Raw genomic sequence first — 25,222 nt, forward strand, 5'->3', positions numbered from 1 at the left:
CCACTGAGACTTTGAGGTTTAGTTCTTGTTTTCAAACGCTCCTTTTTTCTTGAATAACATTTGTATAACTCAGTCTGGTTTACCTGTAACTGCTGTTCAACTTTAATTCTTTTTTAAAACTTTCTAACATACTGTTCTTTCATGTGATATCATTTTTATCCTTCTTAAAACTAGGCGGTGATAAGTTCTGTTCTATCATAAAGATGGAACACCATGTTCCATCTCTATGATGGAACATGGTGTTAGTAATGACTAGTCCATATCCCAAACAGAAATCTAGCAGGCACTTAATTATTAGCTTCGCCCTTTTCTCCAAATTTTTCCAAAATACATCACTATGCCTGGGATTCATTTCCTACCTGCTATTATCCCCAACAAGGACTAGCTTTATTTTTTTTTTTTTATGCCAGCTGCCTTCTCCAATGACTAAAAAATTCACTCATTTCTTCCTTAGGAGAACTGCATCACAGGCATTAATAAGTTGCATTGTCTAAGTCCATTTTAAATTTGCCCACATAACTCTACTAGAAACTGCCTTCCAATCAAAATGCTTATCTTTGTGTTTGGTGCTGAATGCTATCACTACTCCTTCATTTGATCATTATTTCATGAAAATAGTATCCTATATTTGTTACTTAGCAAGACCTCACGTGTCTTCTTTGTCTCAGTAACTCCAATTATCCAGTAACTCTATGTGATACCTATCTAGGTCCTCTACTAGTTTGATCTCTTTTCCATTGATATACTCATGTTGATGGTGCCTATTATTAGATCCTAAATGGAGGATTTTCTAAGAAGTTGTTCATTCAGAATCTAACATGAAAATTTTAACTAATTTGAGATAATACCTGCACATCAGCAGAAAGTAATAAAGACCTTGTTTGTTGTATATGAGAATGTGCATTAATATGTGTAATGTATTAGAAATATTTGTAGTCAAAACGGAAAACTAAACTAGAGAATTATGTCAAATTAGTGATTATATGTAAAGGAAATATTGGCTTAAATTTGTGTCCTATTAAGCTATCTAAAATAATATAAATCGCCAGACAGTAATGAGTAACAGTGCAAAGGTTGCATCTGAAACGCACGTATCGGTCATAACGCCGGAGGCTACAGCATACACGGAAAATAACATATGCGTGCTTTCCTCGAAGACAGCACCTAATAGCAACAGGGAGAATAAGGATCATCTTAAGGGCATTAAAACTAAGAGTCGTGCGAAAAGGAATACAGCAAAAAGAGGGTGCTAGAACACAGAATATAAGGCAATGCACGCCATATTGCAAGGACTTTTTTTGTTCTGAATTTCATCTCGAGGATTCTTGACCAGTGGTCAGAGAAAGGATGAGGCAGGGTTCTATGATGTCAGACAGTGGGCTGTTTTCATGATTATACTGAAGAAGATTCCACGTGGAGCCGTATGCAAATCATCAGCTTATGCAGAATCATGCCAGTCGCTGAATGTCCCATTGGAAAGGAGGCGGAGATAGCCCTCAGTCGCGGCAGAATTAGTCCGAGTCTGGGAACAGTAGAAAGGACGACGTAGCTAAAAGCCAGGTGCCGAGATAGCCGATTGAAGGATGACCAGAACAACATGTGGTAGTTAATAGACCTTCGGAAAGAACTGAGTAATGTAGAGCTCTTTGTTATTTGTTACGGAAGTGATAAAAGATAGAAATTTGTGTTTGATGAAGTAATGTGAACAATCCTTAGAGAACATTGATAAGATTTCGCATTTTGAGACAGCAAATTCTGTTGGACAAGGAATTGTCAGGAACAAATCTAATTGTATGTGACTGAAGACATAAGTGTATTTTGTTTAGTAGATAACCTTAACTGAGATAGCAACAAGTTGTGTAATATCTACTTTATGAATAGCATGTATGAAAGAATCTTAATTTAGTGTGATATTGTCATTGCTTTCCATTGTTTTGTATGATTAATACTTTGATCTATCCAAGTGAATTTGATAACTTTAGAATTGTTTAACTATCTTAGGATGAGATTTAGAAGTTTTAGTATTTTGATTCAATTTAGTTGTAATTGTCATTTAGTTCCAATAAACATGTTTTATTGCATATGCCTGAATTCGAGATATCAAATTACCACTTATAAAATTAGAACCACAGCGGGAGAAATGTTAGTATATATATGTTTAAGAATAGATCATTGGTCACGACTGCAAAGTACCGATATCTATTTAAGTGTGTGTTAGAGTGTATGCCAATGAATCTAGGAATATTTCCCTGAACTTGAATAAATTCCTGTTATAGGATACTGGCTGGCACAGTATAAATACAAATCTACCAGTATCTAAAAAAGAAATATTCCTAGGTAGAATCTAGTTAGGCTACACACAAGAAAAGATAAGAGGTTAAAGAAGTATATAAGTTAAGAAAGTAGAGAGAAACAACGACATAACACTATCTTCAATTCCACTGAGTTTGTCCCAACATCGGACTTTTCGTTGTTCATCTGATTCCCCTGACAAAAAAAAAAAAAAAAAAAAAAAAAAAAAAAAAAAAGAGGCCTTGTTTAACAGGGCAACACCCAAGTCAGCATGAAACGTCATCTTGTACCATCATGTTTATTTCTGGTTTAAGCCAATACAGAATATAATTTGGTTCGCTAAGTCCCAAACTGATAGTTTATCCTCATTTTGTATTCAGTGGATGGAAAGTACTATGTGAAGGTGAGGATTAGACATTGCAAATTGCAGATCAGTAATCCAGATTTTTAAAATGCTATGTGGAAATCTCCTCCCAGTTATCCAACTCTTGCCTTTGAATGACCCAATGTAATATCATGATCAAATTCTTGACATTTACCCTGAAGAGGTATGTACATGATACTATAACACTACATGATTAAGTTCAGATATTAACAACTTCTTATTAGCAATTTTCCTTGTATGATAGCTAGTCTAATTTTCAAGACTCCAATATTAGACAATACTACATCTAAGGCTTTTAAGTGAATCAATGCACACATATCTTGATCTTTTTTTTGCCATACCATTCATACCAACATTAGCAATGCTAATGCACTACCACCACTAGTATTTTCACAGACACAAACATCCATGCCCACAGTCGGATTCAAACCCGCAGCCTTTTGGCTGGAGAGCAGATATGCTAACCACTCGGCCAACCTGGCTGGCAACTGTATTCCAGACAACTGAAAACAGAAGATTTGAAAGCAAACATTTAGTGAACTACAAGGGTATATTATGAAAGAGAAACACAATTTATATACCCAATACACTTAATGCAATGTAATGTAATATACAGGTTCAGGCTTTCTATTCAGTGACACATCACAGAAGTATCAGGTATGTGCAAATATGTTTTCCATGCTACCGTCAATCTGAATTCTTGACAACACAACAAAAGAACCAATAAATCAATGTCATCCTCAGATAAGTTTAACACAAGCTTCAAAGCTGTGTGCTGTAATGTCATACCTCATCCAGAAGCAAGGTTATAAAAATGAAAACATTTCATTTACTGTAAATACAGCAATGTAAACATGGACTGAAAAATAGGTGCATATAAGCAACATAAATAATAATCATTATAGATAGAAGTTGTAAAAAGAAATAATTTTATCTAAATTTTCACTGTAATGTACATACATTACATTACATTACATTAATGTAATGTACATACATACATTATTAAAATGGGGATGCAATTATGAATGTAAATGCATATCAACAAATGCATGTACACGTGCATAATATAATTAGTATGTATGAAAATGAAAAGGGTTGAAAACAACGACCCTCAACCTTGGAAATGTAGTGGTAGACTGAAGAAAACATTGATTCAGCCAGTAAGGCATGGAGTGAAGTAGTTTGTGAGGATAGAAAAATACAAATATCATATATACTAAAGAATTTAAGGAGAGAGTCCTGGAAAATAAAACATATTGAAATTTCCAAGCAAGCAAGATGTGTCACAAGACAATACTGAGAAAAATGTAAGAAAGCTAAGTATGTGAAAATAGCTAAACAAATGTCATGAAACAACTTTGGTAAGCAAACAGAATACAAGGAAGATGGAAAAAATATTTTGAAAACTAGTAAAAAAAAAAAAAAAAAGAAGCTTGAACATGGAGGAATGATGCCGTAAAGGGAAATGATAAAGAAGAAACATAGAAACTGACTGAAGCAGAGCTCTCTTTAATAATTATTTATAAAGAAGAGAAATAAAACTAAATATGAGAATAACAGAGGAATTTCACTATGACTGTTCCAAGTAAGAATTATGCAAGCATACTTGAGAAGATGCTAAGAATATTGTGTAAGAAAAACTTGAGAAAAATCAAGCTGAGTTCAGATCAAGTGAGAGTTAATCAGGATTATATTTCCAACTTAAGAAAACAGTTGAGAAATCACTGGAATATAACAAGATAGGTAGTGAAGTTTTGTAAAACAAAAAAGCTGTTCAATTATATGGAGTAAACATGACATTACTAAGCAATGAACAGGATTTAATGTAAAAAGATATAGATAAGCATGCGCATTATCTACACTTTTAATCATCATCTATATGGATCACATGAAGGAAACAGCATTAAGCTTCATTTCAAAAGTGAAAATGTTAATCTCAGCTTTTTACTTTATAAAGTATTATATTCGTAAATCCAGTACAAGTCTTTGGGATTTCTGAACTGAGTTGAGTAACTACTGTAATAAATTAAGCATTGAAATTGGGGATGCAGTTGATATTTTTCATGTTCTACAAAAACTAGGAACATGAAAATATTAATTTATTATACACACGTATTCACAAGAATATAGTAATTTTATTACTGCAAGTACTTCAACCAAAAACTAACTGGTCATCATCAGTGCATCAGCATAATCACAAAGCAAAGCTACAACTAAGAATGTTAATCCTATTTACAAAGCTGAGCCCTTGCCAGATGCCACCTAGTGGGTGGTTACAATAAAAGATAATTTAATTAAGATCCACATTTAAAATAAGTGATTTAAAATAAAATTAAATTTAGTTAGATAATGAAATGACACAGCATTATATTAAATTAAATTTAAATTATAATTCATGTTGATTTTAATGGAGAAAATGCAAGTGTAAAGATAATGCTCAAAGGCGAGTGCACGTGTCCACTCTCTTCCCTGTATAGTCCTAGCATCTCTGATTTTGCATCCAATTAGCTAAATATATTTAGCTAATTGGATGCAAAATCCAATTAGCTAAATATATTAAGCTAATTGGATTTTGCATCCAATTAAGCCAATACTTTGGCTTAATTGGATGCAAAATCCAATACTATTAAGCCAATACTTTGCCTTGTTCACCAAAGTGCCTTCATGGACACAAAGAAATATACCAAATATGCACAGGAAGGCAAACACAGATTGAGTGTAAATGGCTACAGTCCTAACTGGCACCGCTATGGTTGAGGTGATGGAATCTTGCTGAAGATCTCAAAATGATTTTTGGTAATCATTTTCAGTCATTACTAAAAATCTCATATTTTCAGTAATAACTACCTAAATAAATTGAGTTAGTTAATTATGTTTAGATATGTTTACTTCACTAAACTTCAACATACTTTTCTAGGCCACAAATATGAATCTAGAAAAATTAGTGAAGGAAAAGAGATAAATACCAATTTATTAATAAATGCATTTAAAACAGATAATCAATGCCAAAGGTAGGGACAGGATCAAGTAATAAAGCTTTCCCATATCCCATACTCATTTCAATAGGCATATCAGCTAATGTTTGAAAAATTTTTCATGTATGAATACTTTTTTGTTACACGCACACACACACACACACACACAAAGTGGAGTAGTAAGTTGATAACATGAATGCACTTTTTAAAGCATTTTGCAAATGACCATGCAATCATAAATCCATTTCTAGAAAATTTATGATAGAATGATATCAACCAGTTGAAGTACCTTTAACAGAAAACAATGTTAATCCATGTATGTTAAGTCAGACCACTATTAGCAGTCTTTGAGGCACTTTATGTATAAGGGTTATTTCAAAAGTTCTGCATATCATGTATGTATGGCTAGCAATTTGATGTGGTAGTTTCCACCTTCATGTGCTCATTTTCTGTTTCTGATAAGACTTCGGAATGGAGGAAGAATCTGACTCAAATATCATGCAATGACAGAAGCCATACATTTAAACTGAAACTTTACATGAAAAATCCCAACTAAGATCCACAACACTTTACATGAAGTTTGTGTAGACAGCAAAGTGGATTGCAGAGGTATTATGGTATCATCATCCCCACCACGATAGCAGAGGTATCGTGGTAGGTATCTCATTTCAATGAAGGTTGGACAAAAATTAAACACAATTCAAGACGCTGCAGACCACCTATAGTTATAGATAATATATCAGTGGTTATCATCATCCTCAGCTTGTTGAAGAAGTGGGTACAAAAGGTGATGAAAGGAGAAACAAAGCAAACATCACAACTGCATGCTTTTTGAATTCTGACCAAAATTTTTTAAAGTACAGAAAAGTTGCTGACAATAAGTCGCACACCAACTGACAGAAGACTAGCAAACAGTTCACAAATGAAAACTGAAATGTCAGTGCTCAAGAGCAAAAACATCAAATCTCTCCTCATCCAAAAAATTGTTAACAATCGAATAATCAAAAGTTAAGTTAACAATGATAATGGCTTACAACAAGGATGAAGTGGTAATCATACAGTATCTTTGTGATGACATTATATTATAGGAAATGTTTCCATGACATTTTGTGTCTGAAAATTCTATCAAAAACCTGGAGTGATCAGAGCTCTCATTCTACATGAAAAATGCAAGGCTGCCTGGTTCACATAAAATACCTGATCATAAAAATCCTGTTTGATAGTTGGATCTGTAATCAGGTACTTGTTTTAGTTTGTTCCATAGTCTTTTCCACCAGACCATCATCTGATATTTCCACATGCAAGATGGGAGATCTGGGGGGTTGGGTGGTGAGCTGCAGATGGAGATATTTCTTGATGTATAGGACGGTACATGTTATTTTTGATTTTATTTATTTCTTTGATGGTAGCTTCTTCTCTTCTGAAGCATGGAGAAGTGATGTAAGAAAGAACAAGCAACCAGAGGAAAGGAGTAGACTTACGGTACCGGAGTGTTTCATAGGTATTCTGCACATGTTAGCATTGCATTTTCTTGGAGATAACCAGACACAATCCTCTTCTTAAGCAAATAGAGATGCGTGTGTGTGTGTATACATATACACACACACACACACAGTGGTGGTTTTCCCTTCAGTCGTTTCTGACCCTAGGTGACTTTGTAAGCATTGCCCACAAAGTGTTCCAGGTGAAATTTTTACAGGGTAGTTCATCATTTCTCCCCCCCCCCCACACACACACAAACACACATTTTATCCGAGCCAGCATATTGCTGAGTAACCTTTCAGGTCTTGAACATTCTTGAAAAAATTACTTGATATACCTAATTGCTGCTGCAGCCAAGTTGATAGCAATGATGCCCTAAATTGAGCTGAAAAGACCTAGGTTGAAATCTCGTCTACAACATGAACTTTTATAGGGTTTTTCGTCCATCTGAATGGGCATTTCTTATATGGAGGGAAAGTGGCATGAAACTAGTTTGTCATCCTGCAAGACAGGCAAAACAGCCAGAGAATCATGCAAATGATCCAGTCAACTAAGCAAACAGGATTAACTTTCTCATCATAACATGAATTAGGTTTCTGAAAAACTCTAGTAACTTGGCCATGACAGACTACAGAACCTAACATGTTAAGGGGAGGATGATTAGAAATTGCTCGATAAATATGTACCAAGAATAATCATTCAAGAACTTGGATGTCTCTATCAGTATCTTAGTCACTTTCTCTTTTGACTTTTTTTAAAGTAAATAAAATGCTTATGATAAAACACCATATAAACAAAAGCATGTTGGGCATCAATTATTAATAGTACACTGGTTCAAACTATGAAAATAAAGCTATTTGCCATTAAATAAGCATACTGTAACAACTTTGTTAATTGCAAAATAACAATAAGCAGATGATTAAATGATCCAGAGCAAGTAATCATTAACTACACAATAATATTAACACATCTCCTACAGAAAGCATTTTACCCAATCATCTTTGTTGATTCCACAAAAGAATCATTGCAAATCTATAGTACATTAGAATCTTGGATGGACCAAAAGTTATCATCAAAGAACTATGATCTAGAATTCCCACTTTTCATGCTATTTCAATAAACAAGGTGGTGAAGTCATACACTAAACAAAATTCATTTAGTATCTTAAGGTTTTTTACCTTCATGTCAAAGTAAGATCTGAATCCAGCATGTTAAGAACAAAGATGTGATGCTATGCACTCCGTCACCAGAGCAGCATCTGTGAGCCAATTTATTCCTCCCATTGGACAGATTGAATTTCTTTAATACCAAGATATACACAAATAACTTAGGTAATCTTACGATGGGTATATATGTTTTTAAGTCATATAAACTCTTATTCACTAATGATGCACAGTAAATAAATTAATATTATGGATATGTATACTAGGTTCAAAATCTATCAGCCACTTTTTTTCTTTTAAGAACACGAACAAGTTTCTGACATAATCTGAACCACTTATTGATCAATTATTTTTTCTTTTTCTTTTTTTGTATTAGATATTTCATCTTCAAAAACAGTTACATAAAAAAGTAAAAGATATTTTCAGGTAAAATGATCCAAAATGTAATCAACAAACAACAAAAAATAAAAAATAAAAAAAAAGCTTGCATAATCCCCTAATGTACATCCAATGTCAAGTACAACACAAAAATAATGAAGTTGGAAATAATCATCAATTTCCTGATATGTACCTGCAAACGGGGTGTTCAGGATACTCTGACAGCACTACAAGATTAAGTTTACATTATTATTAATCTCCTATCAACCATTTTCCTTCAAATCAATCTATTAATTGTGAGCCCTCCACTAGTGTTATATCTAACATTTCTTGCTTCTAAGGCACCTCTGACTGAATCAATCCACATAGACTTTAGTCTAGAATTATGCATTGTAGCCACTGCTAAACTTTTATACCTGCATACATAAGCATTTTGGGTCAAATATCATCTACTCAAGCTGCCTTTCCACATTTCAAGTTCTTGATAGCCTTATCTACCTCAAGTATTGATATGTACTTATCTTTGCATTCATCATCATCAAATTCCTGCCACGTACCCTCAAGGGTTGTACAGGATATAATAGTACTACATGAAAAATTTACATAATTACTACTTCCTATCTACAATTTTCTTCCAAATCAGTCTGTTATTACTTGTCAAGACTCCAACATTATCAGATCTTATATTTCTATCATCTAAGGCACTTTGTACCGAATCAATCCACCTATATCTTGGTCTTCCTCTGGATCGTTTTCCTACCAACCTAGAGGATGGCAGAGGAAAGATTAGCAAAACACTTGTTTTGCTAATCTTTCCTCGCCCATTCTGTTTAAGTGACCATACCACCTCCAAGGTTTGGTTCCTGTTCTCAAACTCTTTCATTTTTTCTTCAATAATCTCTGTGTATTTTAGTCTACAGTTAACATCTGAGAGCTGCTCAACTTTTATTCACTTTAAAACTTTCTTACAAGTTATTCTTTTCAATATGAAATTCAATTTTATCCTGCTCAAGACTAAATAGGGATCATTTCCAGTTTCAAATCCTCTGTACACTCTGGTGTCCTGCGCCAGGGAGAAAACATCACTATCAACAATAACATAGTCAATGAGACTTTTCTTATTCCTTGTCTCTTCTCTCCATGTGAATTTGTATACATTTTTATGTTGGAACAAGGTGTTAGTAATAACCAGTCCATGTCCTGAGCAGAAATCCAACAGGTATTTGCCATTATTAGCTTTGCTCTTTTCTCCAAATTTTCCCAAAATATTTTTGTATGTCTGACAATCATTTCCTACTGTACTATTTAGATCCCCAACAAGAACCAACTTTTCCTTTTTCATTGTATCAGTTGCTTTCTCTAAAGCCTCAAAAAATTCCTCCACTTCTACCTTAGTAGAACCTTCTGTGGGACCATAGGCCAAATAAGTCTCATTGTCCAGTTCCCCATTCTGATATTTGCCCACATCAGTCTACTTGAGACTCCCTGCCATTCAAGAAGATTAGCATCGTATTTAGTGTTAAATACTATGGCTACTCCTTCTTTTCTTGATTGTTATTGCCTGAATATAACATTATATATTTATTGCTCAGAAAGATCGCACCAGTTTTTGTTTTTCTTTTTTGTTTCAATCATCCTTATTATGTCGATCTGATACTTATCTAATTCCTCAGCTAGCTCCATTTCTTTGCTATTCAGGCTTCTTATGTTGATAGTACCGATTTTTAACTCTGGTGATGTTGACTTGAGGTGTGTTTTCAGATTTGTTGCAGTAGCTGATTTTTCGCTATTCGCCCTGGTTCCCTGGTGAAAACAATGTGGGCCTTGTTTAACAGAGCGACGCCCTAGCCAGCATTAAATTTTGTCATGTTGTACCATCATTTTCTCATTCATCATGTTCTTTGCATTCCTCTTGAAAATTTTCTAGTATGGTTCTGTCACTGCATTTAACTGTCCTTCAAAGTAATTACTCCAGATATCTAGGATATCTTTATCTTCAGTTTTCATGTCACCTTCAGCATCTTTGATTCCTTTTAAAGTACTCTTTCTTCCATTTCTAAGGCTTCTTCAATAGCATCCAGAACATTTTGCCACTTAACTAATATTTGTTTTCATTATTCTTACCGTAGTTTTCCCATGACTTTTGTTTAGCTACTTTTACGCACAGCTTAGCTCTCTTACATTTTTCTCTGTTTTCTTTTAGGGCATCTGCTGACTTATTTGCTAAGAACTTTTGGTATGCTTTCTTCTTTTCCAGGACTTTTCCAACTTCTTGTGTCCACCTTGGTGTTCTTATTTTTCTATCCTTACAGACAACTTCACCACTACCTCCCTAGCTGAATCAATCAGTGTCTTCTTCAGAATTTACAACTGAGACTCCAAGGTTTGGTTCTTGTTTTCAATTTCTTTAATTTCTTCTTCAATAATGTTTGTTGAGTCTACAATTTACTTGTAAAAGCTGTTCAACTTTAATTCTTTTTAAAACTTTCTTACATACTGTTCTTTTCAATGTGATAACTAATTTAATCCTGCTTAGCAGTAAGTAATGGTCGTTTTCAATTTCAAATCCCCTGTACACTCTAGTATCTTGAACCAGCATGAAGATATAACCACCAATAATGACACAGTCGATGAGACTTTTCTCATTTCTTGTGTCTTCTCTCCACATGAACTTGTGCACATTTTTATATTGAAACAGCGTTAGTAATGACTAGTCCATGTCCTGAGCAGAAGTCCAGTAAATACTTACCATTATTATTAGCTTTGTCCTTTTCTCCAAATTTTCCCAAAATGTATTTATATGCTTGGTGAGATTCATTTCCTACTTTGCTATTCATATATCCAACAAGGACCACTTTTTTCTGTTTTCTTTATGTCAACTGCCTATTCTAATGACTCAAAAAAATTCCTCCACTTCTTCCTTGGAAGTACCTTCTGTGAGACCATAGGCACAAATAAATTTCATTGTTCATGTCCCCATTTTGAAGTTTGCTCACATAACTTTACCTGAAACTGCCTTCCAATCAAGAACTTATCTTCATGTTTGGTAATGAATACTATCGCTACTCCTTTTCCTTGATCCTTATTGCCTGAAAACAACATCCTATACTTATTATTTGTTGCATTATAATATTTATAATGAAACAAATTTGTCATCAAGCTGCAATAAGTGGAGACAAAAAAATTTTACCATGCTGATAAGCCACACCAATTCCAGGTTTAGACATTAAACATTTTAACAACAATCTGAATCTCTCTCTTTCTCTCTCAATTAGCCAGCTTTTCAGCTTAATCTATCTGATAATTCCCATGATATAATTATATGAGACTGATTTTTACATATCATATTTTTTTATAGATATTAATGAGATTAATAACTTGGCACTCTTTGAATACCACTATTCATTTGTGGAATTTCAGATTCACTGTGCTGATTATAATGCATATAACTAAACAAGTAGAAATAGTATACAATCAATGGAAGAAAATTTTAGAATCATTGCCCCCCCCCCCTTGGGGATGGGGAACACACACACACACACACACACACACACACACACACACACACACACACACACACACACACACACACACACACACACACACACAGAGAAAACAGTTCAGTCAGGTAAATATATTTATTTAGTTCAAAATGTTATGACTTGAATATTATATATATTTTTACCTATAGGATGGTAAACTTCCTTTGGTCTCCTTTACATAATTGAGGTAGCATCTCCATAAATCAATATTCAATACCTTCATTAGGCAGCGCTGAAATAACTAATACAACACTACACAGTCACATATCTGATATTTAATCAGCATAGTTCATTAAATTAAAGAAAAAGAGTAAAATAAAACTATGTTCCTAACAACAACAAAAGAAAAAAAAATTAAATTCTTGGCTTATTGATGCAACGAGGATTCAATACTTTTTTTTTATCTTGTTAAAATAAAAATGATTTAAAATATTATATGAACAAATTTCATATCAAATACAAACAATGTGAAAAACACTGGGAAATAGAATTACAATAAGTAGTCTAAATATTAAATACTATCTTCGACAATACAAATAACCAAGAAATGTAGGTATTGAAGGACAAATTACTCAATTATAAATAAACTAATACATCAGGCTTTAGAAATTCAAATTTAGGCTGATAAGATGTTGCTGTTTAAATTTTTACTGGGTTACAATGCACTAAATTCTAGGTTAAAATGAAATAAAGAACATTATGTGTGTGTGTGTGTGTTCGTGCGTGTGAAATTTTTGTATACATAATAAAAAAAAAGGATTTCCTAAGATAAAGTGTAAATTGATATAAGTATATTGATTTAAAACATTAATACACACACACAGGGTTAATCAAAATGGTGCAAGCGATTTCTGCCTATTTTTATGAAGAAATTATTAACGATAGGAAAATGCAACATGCAGTAATTGAAAGAGAACTCAAAGAGTTTCAGATTATGCAAGATTACTTACTATCTTTCAGCGGAGCACTGCCACACTTCCATCATGAAGTCATGTCCCTTTTGAGCATCCAACTTCCTGGCAGATGGGTCATACAGCCTGGCCTGCATGGTCACCAGATCTTATGCTCATAGATTTTTTTTCCCCTTCTGGGGTACATAAAGGACAGTTTATGTGTCACTTTTGCCACAAAACTGTTGATCTGAAGGAGCGCATATGCAGAGCTTTAGAAATGTTTGATTGTCAGATATTGGTTTCTGCATGGCAAGAAGTCGCATATCATTTTGACATGTGTTATGCAACATGTGGTGTGCACATTGAACTTTTATAAATCAGATACAAAAACTTTCAGTTACTATTTCAGCTAATGCAAATTTCGTATTGTTGTATTCAATAGTTTTGGTTAATAAATGTTTCTAATCGCTCACATCATTAACTCACTAATCTGTACATATATATATATATACACACAGATTAGATTTTTGTAAAAACTTAAAAACACAAGATAAATTTCCTAATTTTGATAAAATTGTCTCATATATAAGGCTCATACATCACTAAAATGTGGAGAAATGATGACTGCACTATTTAGCAAAATGAAGGCAGTTCGTTAAAAAGGTGATAAACAATTAAATATGGATCCACAACTCATACAAGGGAATCATCATTACCCCCCACAATAGGAAGGAATGTGCTATATAGGTATGATATATGCAAAGCAGAGAAAAAATCTCTCTCTCTACAATCCTTGCACAAAATGGACTACCATGGTTTGATTTCAGGCTCATCTCTGGTATAGTAGGTCATTAATCTCTTTTTCGGGTTTGACACTGAGGTAAGTTCTTGTCTGATAATCTGCCTGTAATCAGTGTGAGGAACAGGCATAAAACACATAGAGGATAATGTGAGTTAGCTGCAGTATCTGTAGCCTTATTTCTCTAGATTCCAATATCACTTAGAACTGAACAAAGGCAGATATCCAGATGGAGCCTTTTTGTGTGACGTAACAGATGTTGGAATATGAGAGAGCACTAGATGTGGATGGAAGCATTCCACACTTCTCAGTGCTTACAGTAAACTTAATAAATCTATGCAAATGATGCATCTTTGGTAATATTTCAATGACTATATAGTGTAATATAAGGTCTGTAAAGATGCACAAAGAAAAATTGCATGATGGAATGTAGGAACGTAAAAGTTGAAAGGTGTTTTGATGCAGAAAAGGCTGCATGCTGAATTATAAGGCAAGAAATTATGACCAAATGAGCAGAATTACTAGGTTTGGTTTCATAGAATCAGATTGCTAGATGGGAAGGATATAGGTAATCCATGAGAGGTATTAAAAAATATATATCAATGGTGCTATACAGAAATGTGTCCTAGAATTTGAAGAATAATTATGGTAGGAGCAAAATGGATTTGCAATTTTAGTAAACAAGACTCTCTTACTTACTAAGGATGACATCAGTTATGAAAGTTATAAAGGCACAGGCCAGAAGATTAACAAATATTGCCTGAAAAGCTAAGTGTGAGCATGAAAAGAAACTGGCTCTGCAACCCAAAGATAACTCCCACATTAGAAAGATAATTCTTCTGATGTTATTAATAAATCCTTGATCCCAATGATTAAGGTTACTGCATACCATGCAGCTACCTTCTCGCTGTGAAGAGGTTTCTCTTGGACAAATTCAGGTTTTGAGAAACCTGTAGGTTCATCTGTTTACATGACCACTTAGATGGAAGTACACTTTGATCTAAGTGGTCACACTGAGAACCAGACATTATGGAGGAAGGATGGATCTTCATAGACATTGGCCAGTGCACATGAATACTATGCAGCATGAGTGCACAGTATTCCAACCATACAGCATAATCCATTGCTATTAAACAATGACCCACCTGAATGACATATCAAAAGGCACCCAGCTCCATAAGGATTCTGCTGTTGGGCACTGACTGCATTTCAGAGACTAACACTTGTTCCAGCACACACACACCCGTGATTCTCATTTGTGTTAACAGTTCGTGGTCTCCCCAAATGCAGTAGAGCACTCTGGATATGTCGGAACCTCTCAATTAAGGTAATGATGACACTATTGTTAGGGGCATGCTTACAGTAATGCAAGCGACTCTACATGTGCTCTTCTATTAATATGCATGCAGTTGAATGGCATATCTCATAGTGCATGTACTGAAGGGAATGTCAAACTTCAGTACTCCCCCCCCCCTACCATCCCATAGTAACACCAAAAAATTCTTACCTATTCTATTTATGGGCATTTCATTTTTCAAGTCAGTATCACCAATAATAAAAAATCCCTCATAATTAACAGTTTGCAATTTTTTAATGCATGAAACTAGCACATAATGATAATGCTAGCTTCTATATCAGTAATATTTCCTATTCTTCAATTTTACAATACCTATCAAACTATACTGCTTTTAAGTCCTCTCTTTCTCTCTGTGAATTTAAACAATCAGTTTCATGGTTTACAATAACATTCCTCATATTCTTCTCATGCAATCCTTCATCAAAACCTCGTCATTAAAGCCATAATTTCAAAAACTCCTACAATATGCAGTTTGATAGTTCAAGTTATTAATTTAGGCCAAAGAAACTTGTGTAGGTAACCTTGTCAGGTAGCTTCTATCTGAGATTCCAATATTTTGTGTCCCTAAATTAAGGTTCCTAGCATTTTCTTGGCATCTAAATGAAGATTTTCTACAGCAGATAACCTTTAAGATCAGTCCCTAAATAACAATAACTAATAATTTAATTATTACTTCTTATATTTCACCAAAATGAAATAGGCATCTTCAGGTATTAACACACTGGTATCAACCATGTGCACACAGACACATATCAGTAACAAAGATGGAATAGCAGTCCATCTTTGTTAGATGGACTGCTATTCCATCTGACAAAGTTAGATTGAATAGCAGTCCATCTAACAAAGTCCTATAACAATGTCTGCATTTCAGGGTTTCCCATATGAGAGGCAGTTTGATACAACCATATTTGTTGAGATTGAAATAGTTGGTGAGAGCTGCAGCAAATCCAAGGAAAAGCCTCTCAAATTTAAATTTGCTTTGGTGGAGTAAGGTGGCTTTTTCCCAATGGATCCAGTGACGGATACCCAGGGCATGGTCTGCCAATCCTGAGTGGCCACAGTCATAGAACCAGATGTAGTCCTGGTGTTCTGATATACAGATGTTAGATTTCCTGCCTGTTTGGCCATAGTATGAATGGCTGCAGGGTACCTGGCACACCCTAGGTAAATTTAGAGGTTGTAGTTGATTTCTGAAAGAGTGAATAAGTGATGCTAGATTTCTGTGTGGTGTGTAAATATTCAAATGTTTGTGCTTTTTTTTTCTTTAAAATCTTGGTGACCATTTCTGAGAGGCCATGAATATAGTGGATGATGATGACGGCCAAAAAGGAGTTATGTGGTGAGTGCAGTGTTATCTGAGCAAATAAATTTTGCCCTTTGGACTAGGATTTTTATAGTGCTGTATTGTTGGAAGGAAGGGGGGGATGATGTGACTGTTTTTTTTTTTTACCTGTATGTGTGAGTTTTCTGTAGATATTAAAGGCCAAAGACCCATTTAGTTGTCTTTGTAACAAGGGTGTCTAGGACTTATTACTTCCTATTTCTGTTGTGAATTGAATTCTTGGATGTTGGCTGTTGAACATGGTTCAACAGCTAACATCCAAGGTGTCAAAGGCCATGTGGCCAAATAGTAGGTTTGAGAGGGGGGGGCAGAATTTAAAACATTATTTTCAAATGTCTCCGTGAAAAAGTGTGCCAAGAGGGAGAAAGAGGGGAGCCCATGGCTGTGCCCTCTATTTATTTGTAGAGTTTTCCTTACCAAATGAAATAGTCCAAGCTCATAGTGAACTGAAACAGTGCTGGGATACTGGAAAGAAATTCTGCTTGAATTAGAACAAAAGACAGTGTCTTGCAAATAAGTGAAGAAGTGTTGCCAGTAATATAAGAAAACACTTTGGCCAAATGTTTAACTAGTTTGTAGGTGAGAGATTCTATACCATCTACAACTGGGTGCAGTGGTACATCTTTATGGATTTTTGAAAGTCCATAAAGAGGATGATCACGACCATCCACATACCCCTAAAAAATATCATTTCCTGGTTGGCAGATGTGACTAACAAATTAAAACCTTATAATTTCAGACTCCCCTGGATTTATGGACTTCCAAAAATCCATAGAGAGGATTTTACCACAGCAGGTGTTGGTACTCTCTTTCTTTGGGTGTCACTTAAAATCACTGATAACCAAGCACAGAATAGCTAGATGAAGACTAGATGCCCTAGTCTACCCACTAGTCTTCAAAAAAAAGTTAAGGCTAAATGGCCTCACCTACACAGTTTAGAGAATAAAGAATGTTAAGAAATGTCTTACTTTAGTTATCTAAATCTATTACCAAAATATAAAATCTACTGACACTTAGCAACAGCACAAAAATTTATAAAACCTTAAAGATAAATTTATATTAGTAATATTTTAAGTCTTTAACTTAGCAGAATTTTTTTTTAAATGAAGTCATTATTAGTACTAAGTTTGTTGAACAGACATGCTCTTTCATTTTTTTGGAGGATATTATTACTAGAAAACAATGCTATCACTTAAAACCATACCTGTTAATTACATTAATGTTAAGCAGGAATCATAATACAAAATGCCTGGTAATAAGCACAATGTACAGAAATTAAAGTATTTCATTCAAACAATGGAATGCTGCTCTTATGTTTGGGGTGGTGTACTTAAGACCTTACTAAAAATGCTTGATGCTGTTCAAAACAGGACAGTTCAGTTCATTAATGACATCTCTTAAATTCTTCAGCCACTTTTACACAGATTATTCTCTGCATTCTTTTCTACAGATAATTCCATGGCCACTGTTCAGCAGAACTAGTACCCATTATGCCTCCCATTTCTACTAGATCTACAGGAACTCAAGCAACATCTGCTCAACATCTCTTCACAGTCAAACTGCATGCTCATGAAACCTGCTACTCCCAGTCATCTTTCATTCCATCACCTCAATTCTGTAGAACAGCCTTGCCTGTGAATCATTTCCAGAGAACAACAACCTACACCAGTTCAAGAAGACTATCAACAAATTACTCCTGATCCCTGCCCACACACGGTACTTATTTGTTACTGGCCCTTCTGTCTTTCACGTGTGGAAGTAATAAAAAAAAATAAATAAATAAAACTTGCAGTGTATCTGAAAATAAAGAGAAAGACTACAGGATCATATGAGAAATAGACTACAGCAATCCCTTGATTAGAGAGGCTAATGCATTCTTTAAAACAGCATTAATCGAAAACGCACTAATCGAATATAATAACCTATGGGAAAATGTATAATTCGTTCCTCAGATTTCTTTTTTGACCCTTAATTTTTTTTGTAAAAGAATTAGGGTATGTCTCAGGGTATAGTTAAAGGAAAACCATGAAGCTGAATGACAATAAAACATATTCAGAATACAAATTTATTATTCTGCTTCTTAACAAAGAATTGAGCTAACGTAGTTTAGCAGGTATTCTCTTTCTTTTTTTTTTCATACAACTGATGGTATCCCTATTGCCTCTTTTGCAAATTTTACTGGTTCTCTCTTCACCAGGGTCAGTTTCTAAGCATTGCTGCTTAAAAACTTCGATTGTACAAAAACTATTTTCAAATTGTTTCTGTGAAACTGCTTTGTGCTTGTCAGTGATTAAATTTTCTTCATATTCTTCAGGATCTTCCCGCTGTGTATCTAAATTTAGCAGGTCAGAATCACTCAACTTCTCAGAATGAGATTTAATTAACTTAGATTTCATTTGAAAAGCCTCTAAAATCATTTGCATAATGTGCTTCCAAACGGTTCGCATATTGCTAGCAGTAATTTCATTTGACTTTGCGACTTTATAACCAGACTGAGATTTTTCTGATTTGGCTAGAAAAGTCTTGGAAAGCATTTGCTTCCAAAAAAGGCTGGTTTCATCGACATTAAATATTTGTTGATCACAATAGTCTCCCTCTTACACAATTTTCTTCAAATTCTCTGGATATCTCTTTATCTGCACTTGTAGCTTCTCCTGTGATTAGAACATTATGTAGGCCATTTCTCTTTTTGAAATGCTCAAATCACCCAGCACTAACATGGAATTCTTCTTCTTTTCTATCATTGCTTAGCCCTTTCTTGCCAGGTTACAAAGAGACAATGCTTTTGATTTAACAAGGCCAGTGTTTAGCGGGATCCATTTTTGGTTACAATATTCGATCCATGTAAAAAGAAGTCTCTCTAATTCAATCATCATAATACTTTGATTTCGAGTGCATGCATGATGAATTTGAAGCAGCCTTACCTTTCTCTTTGTAATCAGCAATTGATTCACCCATTTTTGTGTTCTTGTCCTATCTTTGCTCTGGACTTGCCTTGTTCATTTTTCTTTATTATTTCAAGTTTTTCTTCCAATGAGATTACTTTTCAAATCATTTTCACACTTCTATTTTTTGCTCACTAATTCTTTTACTCATGATTAAAGGTTAGGAAAATAATTTAAAATAAAAAAGTAAGGAAAACAATTGCAAGTGATATGATCAGCAAAATGCTATGTAAAGCAGACAATATAAATTTTGGCGGTAAATTTGGAACATAGTGTACATGGAAAGAGTGTAGTATGCCATTAAAAAAATAACTTTGTAAAATGTTTCAAATTGGTAACTAAATTATTTCATCCTGGTGAATGATTTTTTAAAATAGTTAGCCATAAAAAAATATAGATCGAAAATTTTTAAAACCTGTAACATTTATTTTTAAGATGTATATAGGCACACTAATCAAATTTGGGTATCGAAAAAAAATGACGCACTAATCAGGGGCGCATTAATCGAGGGATTGCTGTACTACTATATAAAGTATAAAAAAAATTTGTGTGTATATGTGTGTGGAGAACCGACCAGGTGTTCTGACCTAATGTCCAATCTTCACCTTCTCGTGATGCACCCTGTTAGGTATCTATCTGGATATGAATGAATGAGGATGGGCTGGCAATTTGGAATTTAGCTGGCCAAATTGTATTCTTATTGGCTTAAACCAGAATGCAAAATGATGATACAACCTGACAGTAAATTAAAGATACCAAGAAATTATATACTTGGTTTAATCCTTTATCCAAGTATAATATTGTTTCTTTGCACCTGAAATATAATCAGGACTGGGGCAACTCATATATAGAAGCTGATGACTTCACATCACCTGCCTTAGTATCCCATAATGCAAATCACATATCCTTACGGGCAGTGGTGAGCTATAAGGGGCTCGCACGAGCCCTTTGTTAAATTTTTCTCAAATTTGCGAGCCCCTTGTTCTTGTTTAATAATCTCGTAGAACTAGAAAATACCACCACGGAATGTATACAGGCTACTATAATTGCTACTTTAAATTCATATGGATTTTCTGATAACTATTTAAAAAATCATCTCATTGCATTTTGTTCTGATGGAGCTAGTGTAATGTTAGGAGCCAAATCAGGTGTTACAATCAAACTTCTACAAAAATTTCCCAACATTGTGATTTGGCATTGCGTTGCTCATTGTTTACAATTAGCATTAGATGATTCGATAAAAAACATTAAAAGAAATAAATCATTTTGAAATATTTATGGATAAATTATATGTTTTATATCATCAATCACCAAAAATTCAACGATAATTAAATACGACCTTGGTATCGAAATTTTAAAGATCGGCCGTGTGTTTGGCATCGAACAATAAATATAAGGGCTTTTTAAACTGACATCTCAATTTGGAATTTTTGTCAGAAGCTCTACAAAGTTGCAATATAAGCATTATAAGGACTAGTTGGCTTTTTTTTTTTTTTTTTGCTCGACGATGCGAGCCCTTTGTTAAAATTTCCATAGCTCATCACTGCTTACGGGTATGTATAATGCTATGCATTAAGGCAGGATGCTTCCCTTAATACATAGCATTATACATAAAGGAAGTATCTTCCCTTAATGCATAGCATACCCGTAAGGATATGTGCTTTGCATTATGGGATACCTAAGGCAGGTGATGTGAAGTCATCAGCTTCTATATACGCGTTGCCCCAGTCCTGATTAAATTTCAGGCAAACTTTGTTTGTTTACACTTAGATAAAGGATTAAACCAAGTATATAATTTCTTGGTATCTTTAATTTATAGTATATCTAAGTGGGAAAAACTTTTAACAACGTGACAGAATTTCATGCCTGGGGCATCATCCGGTTAAACAATGTCTAAGAAACCAGGATGAACAGTAAAAAGTCAGTTACTGAAACAAATCCTAGAAGATATCCCAACAATATATAATTTATAGTCTAACCAAGTGGGAAAAAACTTCCAACATCTTTCTCTAATCCAGAGTAATCTAATAATAAGGTGTATAACTTTTGGTAACTCGTATACGTAAATATGACTTCTGCATTGCTTCAACCTTAGTATCACCTCTGGGTCTGGCTCCTACTGAAGAGACCTGAATAAAGGTCGAAACCAGTCTGGGTAGTGACCCTTCCCATAATGCATAGCATTATACATGTCTGCAAGGAGATGTGCCATTATGAGATACTAAGGCAAGTGATGTGAAGTTTGTCCACCTTTGCCACGAGTTGCCCCAGTCCTGAAAATACTTCAGGTGCAAACTTTGTTTGCTTACACTTGGATAAAGGATTAAACTAAATATATAATTTATTCCAAAAGCTATTGAAAAAGCTTAGAAATGGAGGAAAGAGTAGTACAGAAGGAATCAGGGATTATCACAGTAACTTGAAATCTGAAGATCCTAGATTGGAGTAATTGCTTTGAAGGATTGCTAAATGAAACAACCAGTGATAGAATGTTAGTAGAAGACACACAGTAACGCATATCAATATTGAAATAGAAAAAGCCATTAAGAACCGGAAATGTGGAAAGGCAGCTGAGCTGGAGTAGATGATGGGTGACCAGAAATGCTCAAATATGTAGATATAAAAGTTTTTGTGGTTACACTGCATAATTCAGAAGGCCTGGTCAGGGAATCGAATTCCTGATGATGGATTATAGATCTTATAGTACCCCATTTATAAAAAGGGAAATAAAATTGAATATTGGAATTATAGAGGAATTTCCCTAGTGAGCATTCCTAGGAAGATTTATGCAAGTATACTTGAGAAACAGATGAGAAAATTTGTGGAAAGAAAGAACAAGCTGGATCCAGGCCAAACAGAGGATGTCAGGATCAGATTTTTATTTTAAGAGACATAGCTGAGAAAACATGAAAATATAATAAGAATCTGTATTTTAAAGTTTTTTAAGATCTATAAAAGGCATATTTACCTTGACAAAATGCCACGAAGCTGTTCAAAGCACTAAGTTATGTGATGTAAATAGTAAATAGGACATTATATCAAGCAATTACTTAGTTTATATTTGAGTTGTAAGTCAGCTGTTAGACTTGACGAAATTACAGGAAGATAGTTTGGTGTTAAACCAGGTGTGAGACAAAGTGTAAATTATCTCTACTTTTATGGATCACATCATGAAGGAAAAGTGGTATTAAACCTGATATTAAAATCTGAGAACTTTGCCCTTTGTTTGAAGCAGATGATGCTATAGTACTAAACAAATCCAGTGCAAATCTCCAGGATTCTCTAACTACACTGAGTAACAGCTGTAAACAGAACTATTTAGGCACAATTTTTAGTGAAGACGGCAAATTAATTATGGAAAAAGACAGCAGAATTAAACAGAGACAATGTTCCAGCCAATTTTAATATATGGATCTGAGAGCTGGGTTAGAAATAAAACAAAAATATTGTTTTATTTCCCACAGATACAAGAGTTTTGAGGACAATTAGGGAAGTGAACAGGTAGCATCGATGGCAGTTTCATATTAAATTAAAAATGAGGTTATTAAGAAAGATCTTGACATTGTAAGCATCCAGGAATGTGTTAGTGGAGCTAATTTCAAGTGCTATGACAGCAAACAGAATGGGAGAGGAAAGGTTAGCAAAACAAATGTTTTCTGTTTTGCCAGGAAAAAGACCAAGAGGAAGAAAAAGATGTAGATGGACTTACAGTAAAAAATTCCATACAAGAGAGAAATATAAGATCTGATTATATTGGAGTCTTGATAGATAACAGATTAATTTGGAGAAAAATTGTTGACAGGAAGTTAGTAATGAAGTAACTTTTTCATGTAGTACTAATGATAATACCCTGAGGTTATATATCAAGAATTTAATGATGATATGTGTGCTACCTGATGTCTGTGAATTTTTTTTTTAATTGAGAATTTTTGTTCTTTTCAATAATACAAATTGGTGTGTGTGTGTGTGGGCATGGGTGCGTGCATGTACAAAATTTTTAAAAATATCCAAGTCCAGCAGCATTTAGAGTCAAATTGTAGGATCAAAAAAAAAAAAAAATGTAAACAAGAACCAAACCTTGGAGATTCTGTGGAAGACTAAAGAAAACACTGATTTATTCATGGAGAAATGCAGTGAAGTGTTTTCCGAAAACAAAGAAATGCCAACTTCTTCAGTATACATGAAGTTTAACATAGTCCTGGAAAAGAAGAAAGTCTAATGAAAAGTTCTAAGCAAGCAAGACAGAATTGTGCTTCAACAGAAGACAAAAATGTAAGAAAGCTATGTGAAATCAGTTAAATAAAAGTCACAGAAAAACTTTGGTAAAAAAATGTTAAATAAATGCTCTGGAGATTACCAAAAAAAATTTTGAAATGGAAGAAAGAGTATTGTAAAAATAATCAGAGACAATCAAGATGACATGAAAACTACAGATATTCTAGATGTTTGTGTGAGTGCCATAACTAGCTTTTCATGGGCCCTGTGCAAGATTTTATTTTTTGCCCCCACTTTTTTTTTTGGAAAAACAATTTAAAAAAAACAAATACGATAAAAATAGATCGGTTAATTTTAACCAAAAACATTATGGAATAATAATAATCCACACCAGTGGAAAAATTTAAAATTTGAAAATAAAAATATAATACTGATTATTTTATTGATACCCCATTTCAGGCCCCCTCCCTTTGTCCGTGGCCCTGTGCCTATGCACCCATTGCACCTACCTACTTAAGGTACTGTTTACAGTAAGTCCCTTGAAACAATGACAGAGCAGTGGTAGATAATTTAGGATTTAGCAGACCAAATTGTATTCATTTTATATTGTGGCTTAAACCACAACATAAAATGATGGTACAACTTAACAGAATTTCATAATGACTGGGGTGTCGCCCTGTTAACATGTTCATTGCCAAACACGCGATGCGAGTTCTCACCAAACGGCCGATCACGCGTTATCGGGTGGACGTCGTTAACTAAATAAAAAAATTAAAAAAAGTTGGCCACCACACGAAATTCCAATTTTCAGCTTGGCAATGAACGACATAGCGCGATCACGCGATGTGAGTTCTCACCAAACGGCCGATCATGCGTTATCACGTGGACGTCACTAACTAAATAAAAAAATTTAAAAAATTTGGCCACCACACGAAATTCCAATTTTCAGCATGGCAATGAAAGTGTTAAACAAGGCCAACGTTGTTTTCGCCAGGGAACCAGGCTGAACAGCAAAAAGTCAGCGACTGGAACAAATCCTAAAACTCACCCCAACTCAACATCACCAGAGTTTAAGATCGGTACTATCAACATAAGAAGCCTGAATGGCAAAGAAATGGAACTAGCTGTGGAATTGGATAAGAAACAGATCGACATAAGAGGGATGACTGAAACAAAAAAGACAAAAACTGGTGAGATCTTTCTGAGCAATAAATACAAAATGTTATATTCAAGCAACGACAATCAGGGAAAAGAAGGAGCAGACATAGTATTCAACACTAAATACGAGACTAATCTTGAATGGCAAGGTCTCAAGTAGACTGATGTGGGCAAATATGAAAATGGAGAACTGGACAATGAGACTTATTTGTACCTATGGTCTGACAGAAAGTTCTACTAACATAGAAGTGGAGGAATTTTTTTAGGCTTTAGAGAAAGCAACCATCATACTGAAA

General features: G+C 34.3%; 1 protein-coding gene across 2 annotated transcripts in view; it reads right to left on the minus strand.

Moving 5' to 3' along the window:
- The window catches only part of su(f) (cleavage stimulation factor subunit su(f)), a 377,057-nt gene that overhangs the window by 274,034 nt on the left and 77,801 nt on the right, over positions 1–25,222 (minus strand). For both annotated transcript variants that reach the window (XM_090396725.1, XM_090396726.1), the window contains exon 5: positions 12,361–12,458. In XM_090396725.1, coding sequence (XP_090252851.1) covers positions 12,361–12,458 — 98 coding nt within the window. The remainder of the gene's footprint in view (positions 1–12,360; positions 12,459–25,222) is intronic.

This window comes from Typopeltis vanoorti, chromosome 8 (assembly GCF_054136105.1).
Source record: "Typopeltis vanoorti isolate ZY-2024b chromosome 8, IOZ_Tvanoo_1.0, whole genome shotgun sequence".
NCBI lineage: Eukaryota > Metazoa > Arthropoda > Arachnida > Uropygi > Thelyphonidae > Typopeltis > Typopeltis vanoorti.